General features: G+C 37.8%; 1 protein-coding gene across 2 annotated transcripts in view; it reads right to left on the bottom strand.

Moving 5' to 3' along the window:
* The window catches only part of PRIM2 (DNA primase subunit 2), a 470,633-nt gene that overhangs the window by 13,859 nt on the left and 438,614 nt on the right, over window positions 1-18,160 (bottom strand). The window contains exons 13-14 of one of the 2 annotated variants that reach the window (XM_030198994.1): window positions 17,567-17,635; window positions 7,374-7,419 (exon numbers count right to left, since the gene is read on the bottom strand). In XM_030198994.1, coding sequence (XP_030054854.1) covers window positions 7,393-7,419; window positions 17,567-17,635 — 96 coding nt within the window. In that variant the 3' untranslated portion in view covers window positions 7,374-7,392. The remainder of the gene's footprint in view (window positions 1-7,373; window positions 7,420-17,566; window positions 17,636-18,160) is intronic. The other variant, XM_030198993.1, reaches the window with a different exon arrangement.

Raw genomic sequence — 18,160 nt, 5'->3', positions numbered from 1 at the left:
ATAAAAGAAAGGGTGATCCACCTAAGTGGATGAACGCTAACTCCCACGTGAAAATAACAGCACAAAAGAAAAGTGGGAAATGGACCAATGACTCCAGGAGAATGGGAGATAAATTTGAAGAACCACTTTATTAAATGACTCGACACAGACAACTGTGTTTCGGCCAAAAGGCCTGCCTCAGGAGTCTGAAAACAATAGATATATTAAAAACATCAATTAAAATAAAAATAAAAATAAACAACAAATATAATCAAAATAATGTAATAAAAAGAACAATATATTGCCAGAGAATATGATATAAATATAAATGATAAGACAACATGAATTTGTATAAATATAAATATAAATAATACAGAATGATAAGACAACATGAATTTATATGATCTAATATTTAAACAAGAAATAAAAAATATAATATAAATATAAATAAATATAATAAACTGTAGTCAAAGATACATATATATGCACATATCATCACATGTCCATATGTGAAAACTCTATAGGATATAGCAAATGTAGGGAAAAAGCATGCTTGCATATTGTATTGCACTAGTGTGCACTCATATAAATCTATGATTAGAACGAAGAAAACCAGGAATATATATAAATATATGTATATATATATATATACACATATACACATGGATACAGATTCATACATACACACACATACACACATACACATTATATGTATATGTATCTTTAAAACAAACTATATACATATTATATGTATGTGTATCTTTAAAACAAACTAAAAATTAAAAATTAAAGAAATATGTTTATACATGTATGCTGAGGGTATTTAAAAAAAGTTTATATATATATATATATATATATGGCCATGTACAAAGCACATTTACAGAAAGAGTATTGGACCAATGATTATAGAAAGTGTGAAATGCAGTGAATGCATAGAAACATGATGAGATCAGATGTTACTATGAGAAAAATATGTATAAAGAAATATATATAAAGACCGACCTTGGTGATCCTTGTATTCTCAAGTAAGGACTTGAGGTCGAATAGTCTGTAAAAAAATATATATAGAAAGGGAAGGACATTACTCCAGCTCAGATTGAAGCAGAAATATATTATACTTTAAAGGTTTGTCCCACAGGATTTCCATTTGTGAAACGGTAAATATAAATCAAAAAAATTAAAAAAATTATTATGTATGGTGTTGAGACCAAAAAATATATATATATATGTGTCCTAAGGTCTTTATCAATCAAGAAAAATAGGGGAGAAAAATGTGCACGATGTTGATCCGGTAATGTAAAGCAGTAAAGTATACACAGTGTTTGCACTACACTGTGTTGGTGTTTTGTGAAACGGGAGGTCAAAAGGGGGGAAGAAAGTATACACAGTGTTTGCACTGCACTGTGTTGGTGATTTAAAAAGGAAGAAAAGAGATATTTGGAGCAAGAAAGAAAGTATGCGCAGTGCTGCAGCTGAACAGTGTTTGTGCCTTCTCACGGCGTTCACGGTACAAACAGAGCAGTCAAATGAAATCGCAGAATTGGTGACTATATCAAACTCAAAGCTAAAAAACTCAAAGCTAAAAAAAGAGCGCAATTAAGGTATGCACAATAAAAATATGCGAAAAAATTAATTAATATAGGCATTACCATATAACACTCTGAATGTCTTCCGTAGGAAAACAAAATCCAAAAAAACAAACAAAAAAACGCGAAAGAAAAGTATTTGCAGTTATTCATATTGCCCCAAGTGTCTTCTACGAGCGAATAAAAGAAATCATATTTACCTTGAGAAAGACCTTTGCGGTATTATATCGGCGCAGCGTCTCGATATACTTATAATGGCTTGTCGGGAAAAAACCTTATATTATACACTTTAAATACTGTGTTTGGCGCCAAAAAAAGGGGGCAAGGAAGACGTGTTACGTAAGTGCGCTATTGGGTGATTCATGATCATGCGATACTTGATGTAAGAGATTGACAGAAAAAGTGCTCAATCAGAACGTCAAAGAAAGCGGAGGATGAATGTAAAGGTAAAACAATGGTAGAGTGTAAGCAGAGAAAAGACGTGAAAATGACGTATCGAATAAACGAACGTTGTTGTAAGGGAAAGAAGTGTCATTATTAACGAACGATATATCTCATCATAAAAGAACCCTATAAATGTAAATGTCACAATAAATGAACAAGATGGAAGCAAAAGCAGAAATGAAAACTAAATCAATTAAAGGAGCAAGGTGCTCTGAATTTTAAGGGTAAAAAATATTGTAAGGGTAAAGAATATATTGGGGAGAGTATAAATTAGAATAGTTAAAAAACAAAATATCTATGTGTTAGAGAAGAAAAAGAGGTTTTAAACAATGAAGAAAATGAAAAAAATGATGAATGAAAGAAAATGGGAAGCTAATGTAGAGGTTGAGTGTAAATATATATATATATGTGAACATGTGCAATAAAAATGAATCTACTGATATTGAAAAGATCAATTAATTAGGATACATATACATATTTTTCTCCACATTTTAATGCATAATGACATGGATTAATATACCTGTAAGCAATATTTAAATAAAACAATAAAATAATAAATAAAAATAATAATAATAATAATTTAGACGAAATATATATATATATATATATGTGTACGGAATGGATTAATATAAAAATATTATTATTATAAAAAGAATTTTTTTGAAAAAAACAATTTTTTGTCATCAACAAATATACATACAAGGAGTACAAAATAATACGTATATATGTATGTATATGTATGCATATCCATGTATACACAAAAAAAGTGTGTACGTACATACGTATAAGAGTAAAAACAAGCATCAGTATAAAATATTCAATGGTCTATTTCAATCTTAAGAAATGAATAAAAAAATAATATATAACAAAAATAATAATAAATAGAAGAGACGCAAAAAATTTTTTATTGGTAGGATGCTTTTATGCTCAGCATATCTGGATATTAAGGAAGTGAGAGAATTGTTATAGAATTTTATAAATAGACGGAGAGATCCAATTCACTATTAAGTCCATTAGGAGCAAGGGTTTCAAATTCAAAAATCAATTTTTGTTCCTCTCTCAGAAGTTGAGCATCTATATTTCCACCTCTCTTATTGATTTGTAAAGTTCTGAAAACCAGGAACTTAAGATCAGAAATATCATGGTTAGCAGTAAGCCAATGGGAGACTAATGGAGCATTGTCAATTTTTCTATTGATACAACTGCGGTGTTCTATCAGTCTTGTTTTTATTGCTCTAACGGTCTTTCCAATGTATAGCTTAAGGCAAGGACATTGTATAATATAGATAACACATGCAGTATTGCAATTTGAAGTATGACGTAAATGGAAGGTCTGAAGAGTTGTGGGATGCAAAAAAACAGATGTGTCCATAGAGTGTTTGCATACACTACATTTACCACAGGGACGGTGACCATGATGAATTAAGGGTTCTCTTATTTCTGGCAAATAAGATGGTATGAGATGTTCTTTGAGATTTCTATTTCTTGAATAGGCCACAACTAAATTTTTGTCTTTGAAACAATCTAAATTGTCTAAAATGTGCCAATTCCGTCTTATTGATCTCTGTATATCTTTTGCCAAATGGGAATACCGTAAAGTACATACAATGTCCGGTTTTTCTCTATGCATGGTGGATTGTAAAAGAGCAGACCTATCTTTTAAAAGTGCTTTGGTATATCCGTCCTTGATACATTTTTCAGGATAACCCCTATTTGAGAATCTTTTGCTTAATTGTTCTGCCTGCGTGTTAAAGTCTTCAAAACTTGAGCAAATCCTACGTAATCTCAAAAATTGGCTGAGTGGTAGGTTTTGCTTTAAAGATGGATTATGATAGCTGGTGTAGTGTAGAAAGACATTTCTATCGGTGGGTTTCCTGTAAATGGATGTCTGAAAAAAATATGTGCCTTTTGAGATATTGAGGTCTAAAAAATGGACTTGTCCTTCATTATACTCCATTTTGAATTTGAGATTAGGATCTCGTGAGTTGAGCCAAGTGTAGAATTGTTGCAAAGATTCTATACTACCTTGCCACAGAATGAAGATGTCATCGATATATCTTTTATAAATTTTAATGTGTTCTGAGAAATGACATGCGGTCAAATGTTGTTTCTCAAAGTCTCCTACATACAGATTAGCCAAATCGGGAGCCATGGTGGACCCCATGGCAGTCCCTTTAACTTGTTGATAAAAAGTATCCTGAAATGAAAAATAATTTTTGGTAAGTGCTAAAGTCGCACATGTTAGAATGAGGTGATTGGGAATCCTTTTGTGAGTGGTTCTTTTAAGAAGAGTTGATTCTATAATTTGTAATGCTTCTATCTGAGGTATATTCGTGTACAGTGATTCGATATCCAATGTGACCATAATTGTGTCTGTCAAAGTACCATCATAATTTTCTAGTATGTTAATCATGTCAGTGCTGTCACGAACATACGAGGGAATCTGGGGGACAAAGGGCCGAAGGAAAAAGTCTACAAATATTGATAATGGTTCAAGGACAGATCCATTCCCTGATACAATGGGTCTACCCGGTGGATTTTCTAGAGACTTATGGATTTTAGGTAACATGTAAATAGTGGGAATGACTGGATGCTTGACTTGTAGAAATTCTTTTTCTTTCTTTGTAAGGAAACCCATCCGTGAGGATATATCTATCAGTTCTTTAATATCTTCTTGAAGGTCTGGAGTAGGATCCTTGTCTAGAGGCACATAAAATTCCAAGTCAGATAGTTGACGTAGGACCTCACTTACGTATTGATGTCTATCCATCACTACGATCCCGCCTCCCTTGTCAGCTGGTTTTATAACTATTTCTTGATTTCGTCCTAATTGTGCAATCGCTTCTTGTTCTGCTCTAGTGGTGTTGTAGTAGCGTAGTTGTTTTTTCTTTTCAAATTGGCGGACATCATTTTCAACACATGTAGAAAAAGCTTGAATAAGAGGGTTAACTGGGCCAGGAGGGATCCAGGTGGAAGATTTTTTCACTATAGACATATCACTAGATGAAGTTGTGGTATTAGAAAAAGCTTGAATAATTTGTAGTTTACGATTGAATTTGAATAGGTCTACCCTTGTTTGGAAAGCATTGTATTTGACCGTAGGTACAAACGACAGTCCTTTTTGCAAAACATCTTTTTCTATATTGGTCAATGTCTTACTAGAGAGGTTGAAAATTGGAATCAGCTTCTCTAATGGCTGATTATTTGTTAATTGTGTGGGTGTATTCTCTTCTGGTTCTGATATTGAAATCTCCCTCCTTGATATGAATGATCCTGGTAGTTCAGTGGATAGTCCTGGTGGTAGGACGATCCCCTGAGTCTGCCCCTGCCTCTGCCCCTGCCCCTTTGGGGGAAACTGTAATTGGTTTGATATTGATTTGGATATTCTCTCTCTTTGGATTGGTGATACGTGTTTCTGGAATTGGACATTATCCTTGACTTCTTGAATTCTGTGTCTTTGGTCCACAGTCTCTCTAAAAAAATACGTGCGTGGTCAACTTGTGCATTTTCTGATGATGGACAATTTTCATCTGTTAGTAGGTAAGGTTCATGGATGTCACTCTTCGATGGTTGTTGAAAATTGGGTATTCCTGTGGGGCTACAGATGGGTGATGTAAATTCGTCATCTGATTCACTCCTAATTCTTTTTCGTCTCTGTTCGTTGGATGCCACTGTTTTCTGAAGCCCTGATGTAGTGGGCAAAATTTCTCTTCTAGTACCGTCATACGGGACTGAGTAACTGTTCTTTTTCTTATGTATTGTTGTATCATCAGAGGGAACTGTATAAATGTCCCTATCAGATATTCTATTGTTTTTATCTCTATGATGATAAACCCTAGCTTTCGCAAAAGGATATACATTACCTCTCTTATAATCCAACTCATCTCTTGAGAATTTATGATTTTTAGTTTCTTTAATTTCATTTCTGAATCTGGACATCTTATGATCAACATCTTGGGAAATTTGTTCATGATTTGGATCTACGGAGTAAATATTGCTAATTTTAGTTTCTAAAACTTCTTCTAGTTTGGTACTTTTTTGTTTAGATGTTTCGGCTAATAGAATCATGAGGTCTAAACTACATTTGTTTAATATACAGCACCACTTGTCTAAAAAAGATTGATCATCTAAAAACATGGTCGGTGCTTTTATCATTCTGAGTCCCCTAGGGATTCTTTTAGCTTTTACATAACTCAACATAGTCTGAAAATGCATATCATTCCTAATAACATTTTTCTTTAACTGTATGATCTCTAGCCATAAGTCCATAATGGTGGAATTAGGTTGAGAAGGTTCATCTTCTTCTTCTTGTTGTTGTAGTAAATTGTTGACATATTCCTCACTATAGCATAGTGTATGTTCCCATGTCCGGGAAGTCATGGTCCGGTCCGAAACAAGAAAGGGTGATCCACCTAAGTGGATGAACGCTAACTCCCACGTGAAAATAACAGCACAAAAGAAAAGTGGGAAATGGACCAATGACTCCAGGAGAATGGGAGATAAATTTGAAGAACCACTTTATTAAATGACTCGACACAGACAACTGTGTTTCGGCCAAAAGGCCTGCCTCAGGAGTCTGAAAACAATAGATATATTAAAAACATCAATTAAAATAAAAATAAAAATAAACAACAAATATAATCAAAATAATGTAATAAAAAGAACAATATATTGCCAGAGAATATGATATAAATATAAATGATAAGACAACATGAATTTGTATAAATATAAATAATACAGAATGATAAGACAACATGAATTTATATGATCTAATATTTAAACAAGAAATAAAAAATATAATATAAATATAAATAAATATAATAAACTGTAGTCAAAGATACATATATATGCACATATCATCACATGTCCATATGTGAAAACTCTATAGGATATAGCAAATGTAGGGGAAAAGCATGCTTGCATATTGTATTGCACTAGTGTGCACTCATATAAATCTATGATTAGAACGAAGAAAACCAGGAATATATATAAATATATGTATATATATATATACACATATACACATGGATACAGATTCATACATACACACACATACACACATACACATTATATGTATATGTATCTTTAAAACAAACTATATACATATTATATGTATGTGTATCTTTAAAACAAACTAAAAATTAAAAATTAAAGAAATATGTTTATACATGTATGCTGAGGGTATTTAAAAAAAGTTTTTATATATATATATATATATATGGCCATGTACAAAGCACATTTACAGAAAGAGTATTGGACCAATGATTATAGAAAGTGTGAAATGCAGTGAATGCATAGAAACATGATGAGATCAGATGTTACTATGAGAAAAATATGTATAAAGAAATATATATAAAGACCGACCTTGGTGATCCTTGTATTCTCAAGTAAGGACTTGAGGTCGAATAGTCTGTAAAAAAATATATATAGAAAGGGAAGGACATTACTCCAGCTCAGATTGAAGCAGAAATATATTATACTTTAAAGGTTTGTCCCACAGGATTTCCATTTGTGAAACGGTAAATATAAATCAAAAAAATTAAAAAAAATTATTATGTATGGTGTTGAGACCAAAAAATATATATATATATGTGTCCTAAGGTCTTTATCAATCAAGAAAAATAGGGGAGAAAAATGTGCACGATGTTGATCCGGTAATGTAAAGCAGTAAAGTATACACAGTGTTTGCACTACACTGTGTTGGTGTTTTATGAAACGGGAGGTCAAAAGGGGGGAAGAAAGTATACACAGTGTTTGCACTGCACTGTGTTGGTGATTTAAAAAGGAAGAAAAGAGATATTTGGAGCAAGAAAGAAAGTATGCGCAGTGCTGCAGCTGAACAGTGTTTGTGCCTTCTCACGGCGTTCACGGTACAAACAGAGCAGTCAAATGAAATCGCAGAATTGGTGACTATATCAAACTCAAAGCTAAAAAACTCAAAGCTAAAAAAAGAGCGCAATTAAGGTATGCACAATAAAAATATGCGAAAAAATTAATTAATATAGGCATTACCATATAACACTCTGAATGTCTTCCGTAGGAAAACAAAATCCAAAAAAACAAACAAAAAAAACGCGAAAGAAAAGTATTTGCAGTTATTCATATTGCCCCAAGTGTCTTCTACGAGCGAATAAAAGAAATCATATTTACCTTGAGAAAGACCTTTGCGGTATTATATCGGCGCAGCGTCTCGATATACTTATAATGGCTTGTCGGGAAAAAACCTTATATTATACACTTTAAATACTGTGTTTGGCGCCAAAAAAAGGGGGCAAGGAAGACGTGTTACGTAAGTGCGCTATTGGGTGATTCATGATCATGCGATACTTGATGTAAGAGATTGACAGAAAAAGTGCTCAATCAGAACGTCAAAGAAAGCGGAGGATGAATGTAAAGGTAAAACAATGGTAGAGTGTAAGCAGAGAAAAGACGTGAAAATGACGTATCGAATAAACGAACGTTGTTGTAAGGGAAAGAAGTGTCATTATTAACGAACGATATATCTCATCATAAAGAACCCTATAAATGTAAATGTCACAATAAATGAACAAGATGGAAGCAAAAGCAGAAATGAAAACTAAATCAATTAAAGGAGCAAGGTGCTCTGAATTTTAAGGGTAAAAAATATTGTAAGGGTAAAGAATATATTGGGGAGAGTATAAATTAGAATAGTTAAAAAACAAAATATCTATGTGTTAGAGAAGAAAAAGAGGTTTTAAACAATGAAGAAAATGAAAAAAATGATGAATGAAAGAAAATGGGAAGCTAATGTAGAGGTTGAGTGTAAATATATATATATATGTGAACATGTGCAATAAAAATGAATCTACTGATATTGAAAAGATCAATTAATTAGGATACATATACATATTTTTCTCCACATTTTAATGCATAATGACATGGATTAATATATCTGTAAGCAATATTTAAATAAAACAATAAAATAATAAATAAAAATAATAATAATAATAATTTAGACGAAATATATATATATATATATATGTGTACGGAATGGATTAATATAAAAATATTATTATTATAAAAAGAATTTTTTTGAAAAAAAAATTTTTTGTCATCAACAAATATACATACAAGGAGTACAAAATAATACGTATATATGTATGTATATGTATGCATATCCATGTATACACAAAAAAAGTGTGTACGTACATACGTATAAGAGTAAAAACAAGCATCAGTATAAAATATTCAATGGTCTATTTCAATCTTAAGAAATGAATAAAAAAATAATATATAACAAAAATAATAATAAATAGAAGAGACGCAAAAAAATTTTTATTGGTAGGATGCTTTTATGCTCAGCATATCTGGATATTAAGGAAGTGAGAGAATTGTTATAGAATTTTATAAATAGACGGAGAGATCCAATTCACTATTAAGTCCATTAGGAGCAAGGGTTTCAAATTCAAAAATCAATTTTTGTTCCTCTCTCAGAAGTTGAGCATCTATATTTCCACCTCTCTTATTGATTTGTAAAGTTCTGAAAACCAGGAACTTAAGATCAGAAATATCATGGTTAGCAGTAAGCCAATGGGAGACTAATGGAGCACTGTCAATTTTTCTATTGATACAACTGCGGTGTTCTATCAGTCTTGTTTTTATTGCTCTAACGGTCTTTCCAATGTATAGCTTAAGGCAAGGACATTGTATAATATAGATAACACATGCAGTATTGCAATTTGAAGTATGACGTAAATGGAAGGTCTGAAGAGTTGTGGGATGCAAAAAAACAGATGTGTCCATAGAGTGTTTGCATACACTACATTTACCACAGGGACGGTGACCATGATGAATTAAGGGTTCTCTTATTTCTGGCAAATAAGATGGTATGAGATGTTGTCTGTGTCGAGTCATTTAATAAAGTGGTTCTTCAAATTTATCTCCCATTCTCCTGGAGTCATTGGTCCATTTCCCACTTTTCTTTTGTGCTGCTAAAGAATAAAAGAACAGAAGAAAGGAGGTTTCTGACTAATGATGTTGCACAAAATAGCTCTGAAATAGATGTTAAGAAGGACATCAGTGAAAGCAGAAGATACTAATTTAAAGCATCTGATGTCTTTTCCTCCTTTTTGTAAAAGAAGTAACTAAGTAATATTAGGATCAAGAAAACCATCAGGACTTAAATTATTAATTTAGGCCCATATAAAATGCCATCAATACTTATGTTGCCATGTTTGCTATCAATACAAATCATAAGCTGAGGAAAGGAACAAAATCCTGGATCATCAATGATAGCAAAGGAGTTACCAGTTTGTACATCAAGCTACACTTCAGTTTCCTTTACAGCTGCTCTCTCTCATTCACTGAAACTCTTTCCTGGAACTAGCTTCACAAAACTAGCCACTGTCTGTTGTCCTCAGAGTGGGATAATACAATACTCAATCCTGGTGCCCACAGGATAGTCCCCTCCATCCTGGATGTACCCACCTCCACACATCACATTCAAATACAAATTTCTGCAGCTTTCTCCTTTATCATTTGCATAGCAGCAGCTAGACTCATATTCGGCAAAACAAAATATGAAAGTGCAAAGCCCCTACGAGAAAAACTACACTGGCTCCCACTTAAATAACGCATCACGTTCAAAATCTGCTCCCTAGTTCACAAAATCATTCATGGAGATGCACCAGCCTACATGTCAGACCTGATAGACCTACCACCCAGGAATGCCAAAAGATCATCCCGCACATTCCTTGATCTGCAATTCCCTAACTGCAAAGGACTGAAATACAAACTAACGCATGTGTCAAACTTTACCTACTTGAGCACACAATTTTGGAACGCACTGCCGCGCAATCTAAAAACGATCTACGAACTAACGAACTTCCGCAAACTACTGAAGACCCATCTCTTTAACAAGGCATACCAAAAAGATCAACCAATGTGAATATACACAGCTCCTCCACATACATCCAGAACTATCCTACAATATCTGCTTACTATACTACTATCACGTTATATCATTATCATGTTACCCAAAATCTTCTTGTTATACTACTATTATGTTTTTTCATTATCATGTTGTCCAAGATCCTTCTATAACACTAAATGTCTATTTTCTAACAAATTTTCACCACTCATGATGTATTGTAAGCCACATTGAGCCTGCAAAGAGGTGGGAAAATGTGGGACACAAATGCAATAAATAAATAAAATAAATAGGCAGCCTGCCCCTCTCTATTATCCAGTTTTGGAGCAATAATCGCATTAAAATCATCACCTATAATAAGTTTATCCTCCTGATTGTAGGATACTGGACAGATGGGATGTCAAATTCTCTCCCTGACATGCATCAGGAACAAATGTTTACCAGCATATATTTAACACCATTCACCACCATCGACAGGAATCGAACCCGGGAGTCACATTTTATCTGCAAAATATCCACAGTAAGCCCCTGAGCAAACAAAATCCCTACCCCTCCCTTAGCCTTGAGAAAACATGCATCTTTCCCCAAATATTCATGGTTTTTTTTGGCAAATGTTCCCCCTGAATATAACAAATAGAACCCTTAACCCTATGCAACTCAGTAAATGATAATTTACATGTAAATGGAAAATTAAGGCCTCTCACATTATACTTCAATCTGTTTTATTGATGACATCACAGTATAAAAAACAAAGCAAATTCTTCAAACTCTCAAGAGTCATCAAGCACATTTACTTTTTCCCCCATCCTCCCTCAATCTTCCACACACAACCCACCACCCCCATAACCCTCCCCTCCCAACTTCCCTTCTCTACCCCACCTCCTTATAAGGTATTACCCCAGAACATGGGGCTGGACCCATGAAACACCCACCCCTCTCCACCTAACATGACCAACCCAAAGATACCGTACAACAGCATTAGAAATCCCACATCCCAACAATGGTAATTCGACTTATACAAGAAACGAAAGAAAGGCATACTAAAGCATTCTGCTATGCACTGGCAAATCTTCTCTCTATATAAAAGGCAACCCCAACGTTCTGAAGCCTCCACGGAAGTTGAGGCGCCCGAGATATCCGGTGTGCACTGGAGTGTCTGCACCACCCTCACGTCAAAACGTCATGACATCGAGGGCGGAGCTATGACACTCGACGAGGGCCGAAACGGAAACGCCACAGGCAGCGAACAAGGCAAGTAGCTCGGAGGGACAGAGGGAGGGGGCCCCTTCCTAGCGCCCGTTTCATTCCGCTCAGAAATGGGCATTTTTTCCTAGTTACATAATAAAATAACACAGAAAGAAAGGCACAATCTAATATGACAACAAGGAAAGTCAAAGCTTACAGGGGCAGCATCTTAAATGCCCTTTCTGGCTGGGATACTTTGTAGAAAAGTTTGTGCTGCCTCCACTGTAGTAAAAAAAATAAAGTCTTGCCATCATGCTTAACTCGAAGTCTCATGGGGTAAAGCAAAGCACATAAACTCTTTCGGAGGTAAAGCTCAGAACACAAGGGAGCAAAAGCTTTCCGAGCAGCATGCACTGTAGCAGTATAGTCCTGAAAACATAAGACTTTTAAGTTTCAAATTCTAACACCTCGAAGAGCTTGCAGGATAGCTTGCTTGTGTGCAAAGTGTACCACATGAAAGACAACCACCCTAGGCTACGCAGACACACCAGACACCGAGCCCAGCAGATGAGCCCATGCTATTTTAAAAGGAACATCCAAGGAAAGCAAGTGTAAAGATTTTGGAATCCAAGTCTCTAGAGTCTGCACCAAAACAACAGGTGTCATAGTCTCAGAAAGTCCCACCAAGCACAAGTTTTAGTGCCGGAATCTACCCTCTAAGTCATCCACCTTGCGCTTCATTTGATGCAAACTATGACGAAACTTATCCATATCTCAGCTCATGTTCCACACTTCGACTTCCAGTGCTCCCATGCAATGTTGTTGTACATCAAGTTCTAAGTCTGTGCTATCTAGACGATCATGTGCAGCTTAAATTCTATCCTGCAACTTCTGCAGTTTAGCATCCAATGCCACTTCCACCCCTGCTTCCACCCCTTCTGACACAATTTCCTTGAGCCAAAGGGAGCTTATCGATGCACCCAATGGGGCCGGTGACACCATCTTAACTTCAGCTCCTCGCTTCTCCAGAGTTCTGTGAGTCAATCTCGATGCCATAAGGCCAAAGGGCATCGCTTTGAATTGAAAATGATGACCGAGCACTGCAAAGCGAAGAAAACGCCTGTGGGGAGGCAAAATTGGAATGTGTAAATAGGCCTCCTTGAGATCGAGAGACGTCAAAAAAAACCCTGGCTGCACCGCTGCGATCACTGAGTGAAGGGTTTCGGTGCGGAAAAGCCGAACCCGTAAGGACTGGTTGACACCCTTGAGATCTAAAACAGGTTGCCAAGAACCGTCCCTTTTTTGGCACCACAAAATAAATGGAGTATCGACCGCCCTCTCTTTCTGCTGGGGATACAGGCTGGACGGCACCCAGTCGTTGTAAGTTAAGAAGGGTGTGACGAACCGCCCGTAGCTTGGCAGGAGATTTGCAAGGAGATTCCAGAAAAGAGTCTACTGTCGGACGAACCAATTCTAACTTGTAGCCGTCTCTGATAACCTCCAAGACCCATTCGTCGGATGTTACCCTGGTCCACTCCACAAGGAATAGGGACAGTCTGACCCCAATAACCGGCTGGATATGGACCAGGGCCCCATCACTGGGCGGACCTGGCTGCGGGCTGATTTCTATTACCGGAAAGGAAGGCCCGCCTGTCACCTCGAAAGGGCTGAGGTCTCTGAGAAGACTTTGCTCTCTGAAAAGAGGACCCGTGACCTGGATGGTAACACCATGTATCCCTAAACTTAGGTCTAGGTCCCGCCAGTCGCAGAAACTTGGACCTGTCCTCCAGGAGGCGCTGGCCCTTAGAGTCACCTAGGTCCTTCACAATCTGTTCTAGGTCTGTCCCAAACAAAAGCTTTCCCCTAAAAAGAAGCCTCGCTAATCATGACTTAGAGGCCACGGCTGCAGCCCAATGCCGCAACCACAGCTAGCGGCGCGAGGTGACTGCTAGAGAAACCTCCTTTGCCGAAGCCCTCAAAAGATCATAAAGAAGATCCGCAAGGAAGGCTAAACTAGACTCTAAGGCCGGCAAAACAGCCACGAGTTCTTCCAGAGAGGAGACTTTTTGTATCCATGATAAGCATGCCCGCACCACATAGGAGCCACAAACTGAGGCCTGCAGGGAAAGGGCCGCTACTTCAAAGGACAGGTTCAAACAAGTGTCCAATTTACGATCCTGAGGGTCCTTGAGAGCCATGCCACCCTCCACAGAGAGAGAGTGGTTTTCTTATTAGCCGCTGTGATTAAGTAATCCACCATAGGGACCTTCAGCAAGTCTAAGCCAGCAGCAGGCAGCAGGTAAAGACGCGATATAGCTCTAGCAACCACTGTCCGGCGTATCCCACTGTGCCGAAATAAGGATCTTCATGGCCTCATGCACATGAAAGGAATGAGGTGGGCATTTGGTGCCAGACATAATAGAGGGCACCGGACCTGTTCCCCCTGATGATTCAGGGGGTGAAATGGCCAAAACCTCAAAAGCCTGAACAATCAGGGAGAGAAGCTCTTCCCTGCGAAAAAGGCGGGCAGCCGTCGGATCATCCCACTCCTCAGAGGGCAGGGTGACCTCATCCGCCAAATCCAATGATTCTGAGGGAGAGCACGGAGACAAAACCGGGCCATCTGTGTCAGATAGCTCCTCGGGATCCAAAATCTCCACCTGAGGACGTTTTGGCAGGAAAGACTGAGAGGCTGCCGCAACTGAAGTTTGCTGAGGAAGAGATGGGGCTGCCTGAAGAGAAGCTCCTGACTTCTTCAGAAGAAAGGCATTGTGCATTAATAAAACAAAATCCGGGGGAAAAGGAACTGAAAGGGACTCCCCTGCTCCCTCTACATCGCTTCCCTCCATTGGAGCCTGTGCCACAGAAGCGTGCTGCGCCTCTTGCTTATCTACCGCCACTTGCGGAGAGGGTCACGCCTGAGAGGAAAACATTGCGCCCGCCAACGCGCGCTGCACTAACTGCCCCGAGGAAACCACCAAAACTATCCCCTGTGGGGAAACCTGAGGGGAACCTCTGTTGCGCTGAACACCCGTTACGGGCTGACAATGGCAGGACTCACACTCCCCTGACACTGCTCTCCGGCCCCCACACTGGGAGCAGCGCTTAGCCGCCTCAGAAGGCACTGACATGCTCCACAAACGCCTTCCCCAAAACTGACTCGGCAGACTGTCTAGTTCTTCCGTATGATTAAACAAAAACAAAGTCTCTTAAAGAGATGCTTACCTTTTTTTTTTTCAGGAGAGAAAGGAAACAACCGATCAGGCCAACAGCCGCGGGCGAAAGAGTAAAGGTAGGGGGAGACCGGGAGGGACCTGGCACCACCAGGTGTACACCACAAGCTGCAAACAGCTCCTCAACGCCTGTCTGTGCTAAACTAGGCCCAAAGGACACCAGTAGCCAGATCAAACCAGAGCTGCACAGCGTTGTCCCTCCACCTGCTAGACAGAGAGAATACTGAGGTTTACTTGGCTGCACAGGTCCACATGTAGCAAACCTCGGAGGTTCTATCTCCACCTGCTGGTAGAGGGACACAACCCACAAGTCTCTGGATTGATGTGTGGGACACTATGAAAATATAGATTATATCTATCTATATCTATATAACAGTGATAGGGAACTGAAAGCAGTGTGTGCATACATGCATTAGCTCATATGTGCACAATACCTTGGACATTGGCTTCTGAAGGATGATTTGGAAGCAATATGAGAACAAAAGGATGAGAAGCCTCAGAGGAAGAAACCCTTGTCCTCCATGAGCCATGATGGAGGAGCCAAGGGGGAGAATGCCCTGTCTTCATCTCTATGGGACGTACAGAGAGGTTGACAGTCTTGCGTGTGTTGGCCTCAGAGTGTGTGACTTATGGGGTCAAAGGCTGGGATGGAGTGTGTGAGAGTGACTGCTAGGGTCAAGAGACGGAGATAATAAGAGTGACTGCTAGGACTAGGTGATCGGTGACTTTTGAGGCCTGCAGGGAAGGGAGGGTAGAGTGTGGAGGAGTAGCTTAATGGTTAGTGCAGTGGGCTGAGAACCTGGGGATATGGATTCAATTCCCACTGCAGCTCCTTGTGACCCTGGACAAGTCACTTAAGCATCCATTGCTCCAGGAACAAAAACAGATTTGTGAGCCCAGCAGGGACAAAGGACCTACATAGAATATGTAAACTGCTTTGGTTGTACCACAGAAAGGTGGCAAATCAAGTCCATGACCCTTTACCGACTCATGCACTAGCTGTCACTGTCAGCCACTCTTCCACACGACTTTAGTCACACCTACACACTGCTTCTAGGGACAGGAAAGAGGGATGGGAGAGCAACTGATCTGTTTGGCTTGAAGTTGAGGTCAAAGGGCCAAATCTTCAGAGCAGAAGGTGATAAGATCAGGCTGGGGTGATGCAATTTAACAGAGAGACAAGAGGCATGAACAATTTCCCCCAGTGAATATTACTGGGTTTCAGCTAGTAGGTAGAAAGAGAGAGAGAGAAAGAGAAACATTGGTGGGTAAATTAACAGAAAATGTTTGTAACATCTTTGAATACATATGGAGCATGGTTAAACATGAACTGCAAATAAAGTTTGATTAAAAACAAAATAGCCCTCAAGTTGATTAAGTCCTGAAACCTTTAGGGAAAAATAGTCAACATAAGTGAATGCAAATATCAACTGTATGCCTGAATCTGCAATAAAGCTAATTAGATTTCATTGGTGATTACAGTTTTAATTATATTCACCACCCAACTCCAATATATTTAAGATACAGAATTGACACCACAAAAAAGCACCAAAACGTCTATAGCACCACTTTTAAAATATGAATTAGTATATACAATGTAAAGTAATGCACATTATGTTAACTCCATGCACAAAGAAACCCTCAAACTAAACACATAGGACAAAAATATCCTATGTAGACAATGGAGTCGATATTCAGAGCGTGGGAGTTCGACTGGCTAACTCCCACAGTCAGCGCTAAGCCCAGATATCATTTCCGGTGACTAGCATTGAATATCTGGTTTATTTTTGGCCAGTTTAAAGACAACCGGCTAAGTTGATATTCAGTGTTAGCCGGTTATCTTTAAACCGGCCAAAGATATTCCACGTTTTCACACGGCCAAATATGGACGTTAAGCCAGCTTTAAAAACTGGTGGATATCCAGTTCTACCAGTTGATACCACCGGCTATCTGCTAGCCACTAACTGGCAATAGTCAGCGGAAGATAGCTGGTTATCCCCTGCTGAATATCGCTGGATAGCTGGATATGTACAATTTAACTGGCCAAGTGCTGTTCCTGGACGGTTAAATGGTTTTGAATATCGGGGGGAATATAATTAACTCATAAAAATTAATAAGGTATGACAGTTAATGATGAATGTGATAAATGAAGAGAGCCTTTTGAGCTTCATGCATGATTTCCATGGCTCTTCTTGGAGACACATAAAGCAACTCTTAATTATTGCAACAAAAATTAAACATGTACTTACATTGTGTGTCAATTCAAAGTACTTCTGACAAGCAAGCTGGTAATGCATACCCTTAACTAACTCCAAAATCTGTGAGAAAAGAAAGGGAAAGATTACTCATTCCAAACAACACAGTATACACTGAATTAAAAAAAAAAAAAGAATTTCATTAATATAGGAGCATTGAGTGTGAAAGACCAAGCCATACATGGTACCATTTCAAAAGGTGTAGTGAAAAATCTATTGTAATGCATCAAAATTGTAGTGTGCTGCATGAGAATACAGACAACCATTTAAAATGATGAAAATACTGTGGTTTTAGAAAGTCTACACCTCCTTGAACAGATTTATGTATATCTAGAATCTGTTAGGATAGGTCTCAAACTTTACACATATTTTTCAGTACTATACCATTCTTTACAACAACATTCAAGCTCTGACAAGTTCCTTTGGGCGCATCTTTGGACAATAAGCTTTGCCACAGATTTTCAATTGTATTGAAGTTGTGGTTCAAACTGGTGTTCAGTCATGGAGGTTTACATTTTCATTTCAAAGCCACTCTACTGTAATTATGCCTGTGTTCTTCTAGTCATTGTCATGCTGAAAGATGAACTT

This window comes from Microcaecilia unicolor, chromosome 3, assembly GCF_901765095.1.
Source record: "Microcaecilia unicolor chromosome 3, aMicUni1.1, whole genome shotgun sequence".
Lineage (NCBI taxonomy): Eukaryota > Metazoa > Chordata > Amphibia > Gymnophiona > Siphonopidae > Microcaecilia > Microcaecilia unicolor.
Note: the sequence above shows the minus strand (reverse complement) of the source record. Positions and strands in the feature narration are given on the sequence as shown.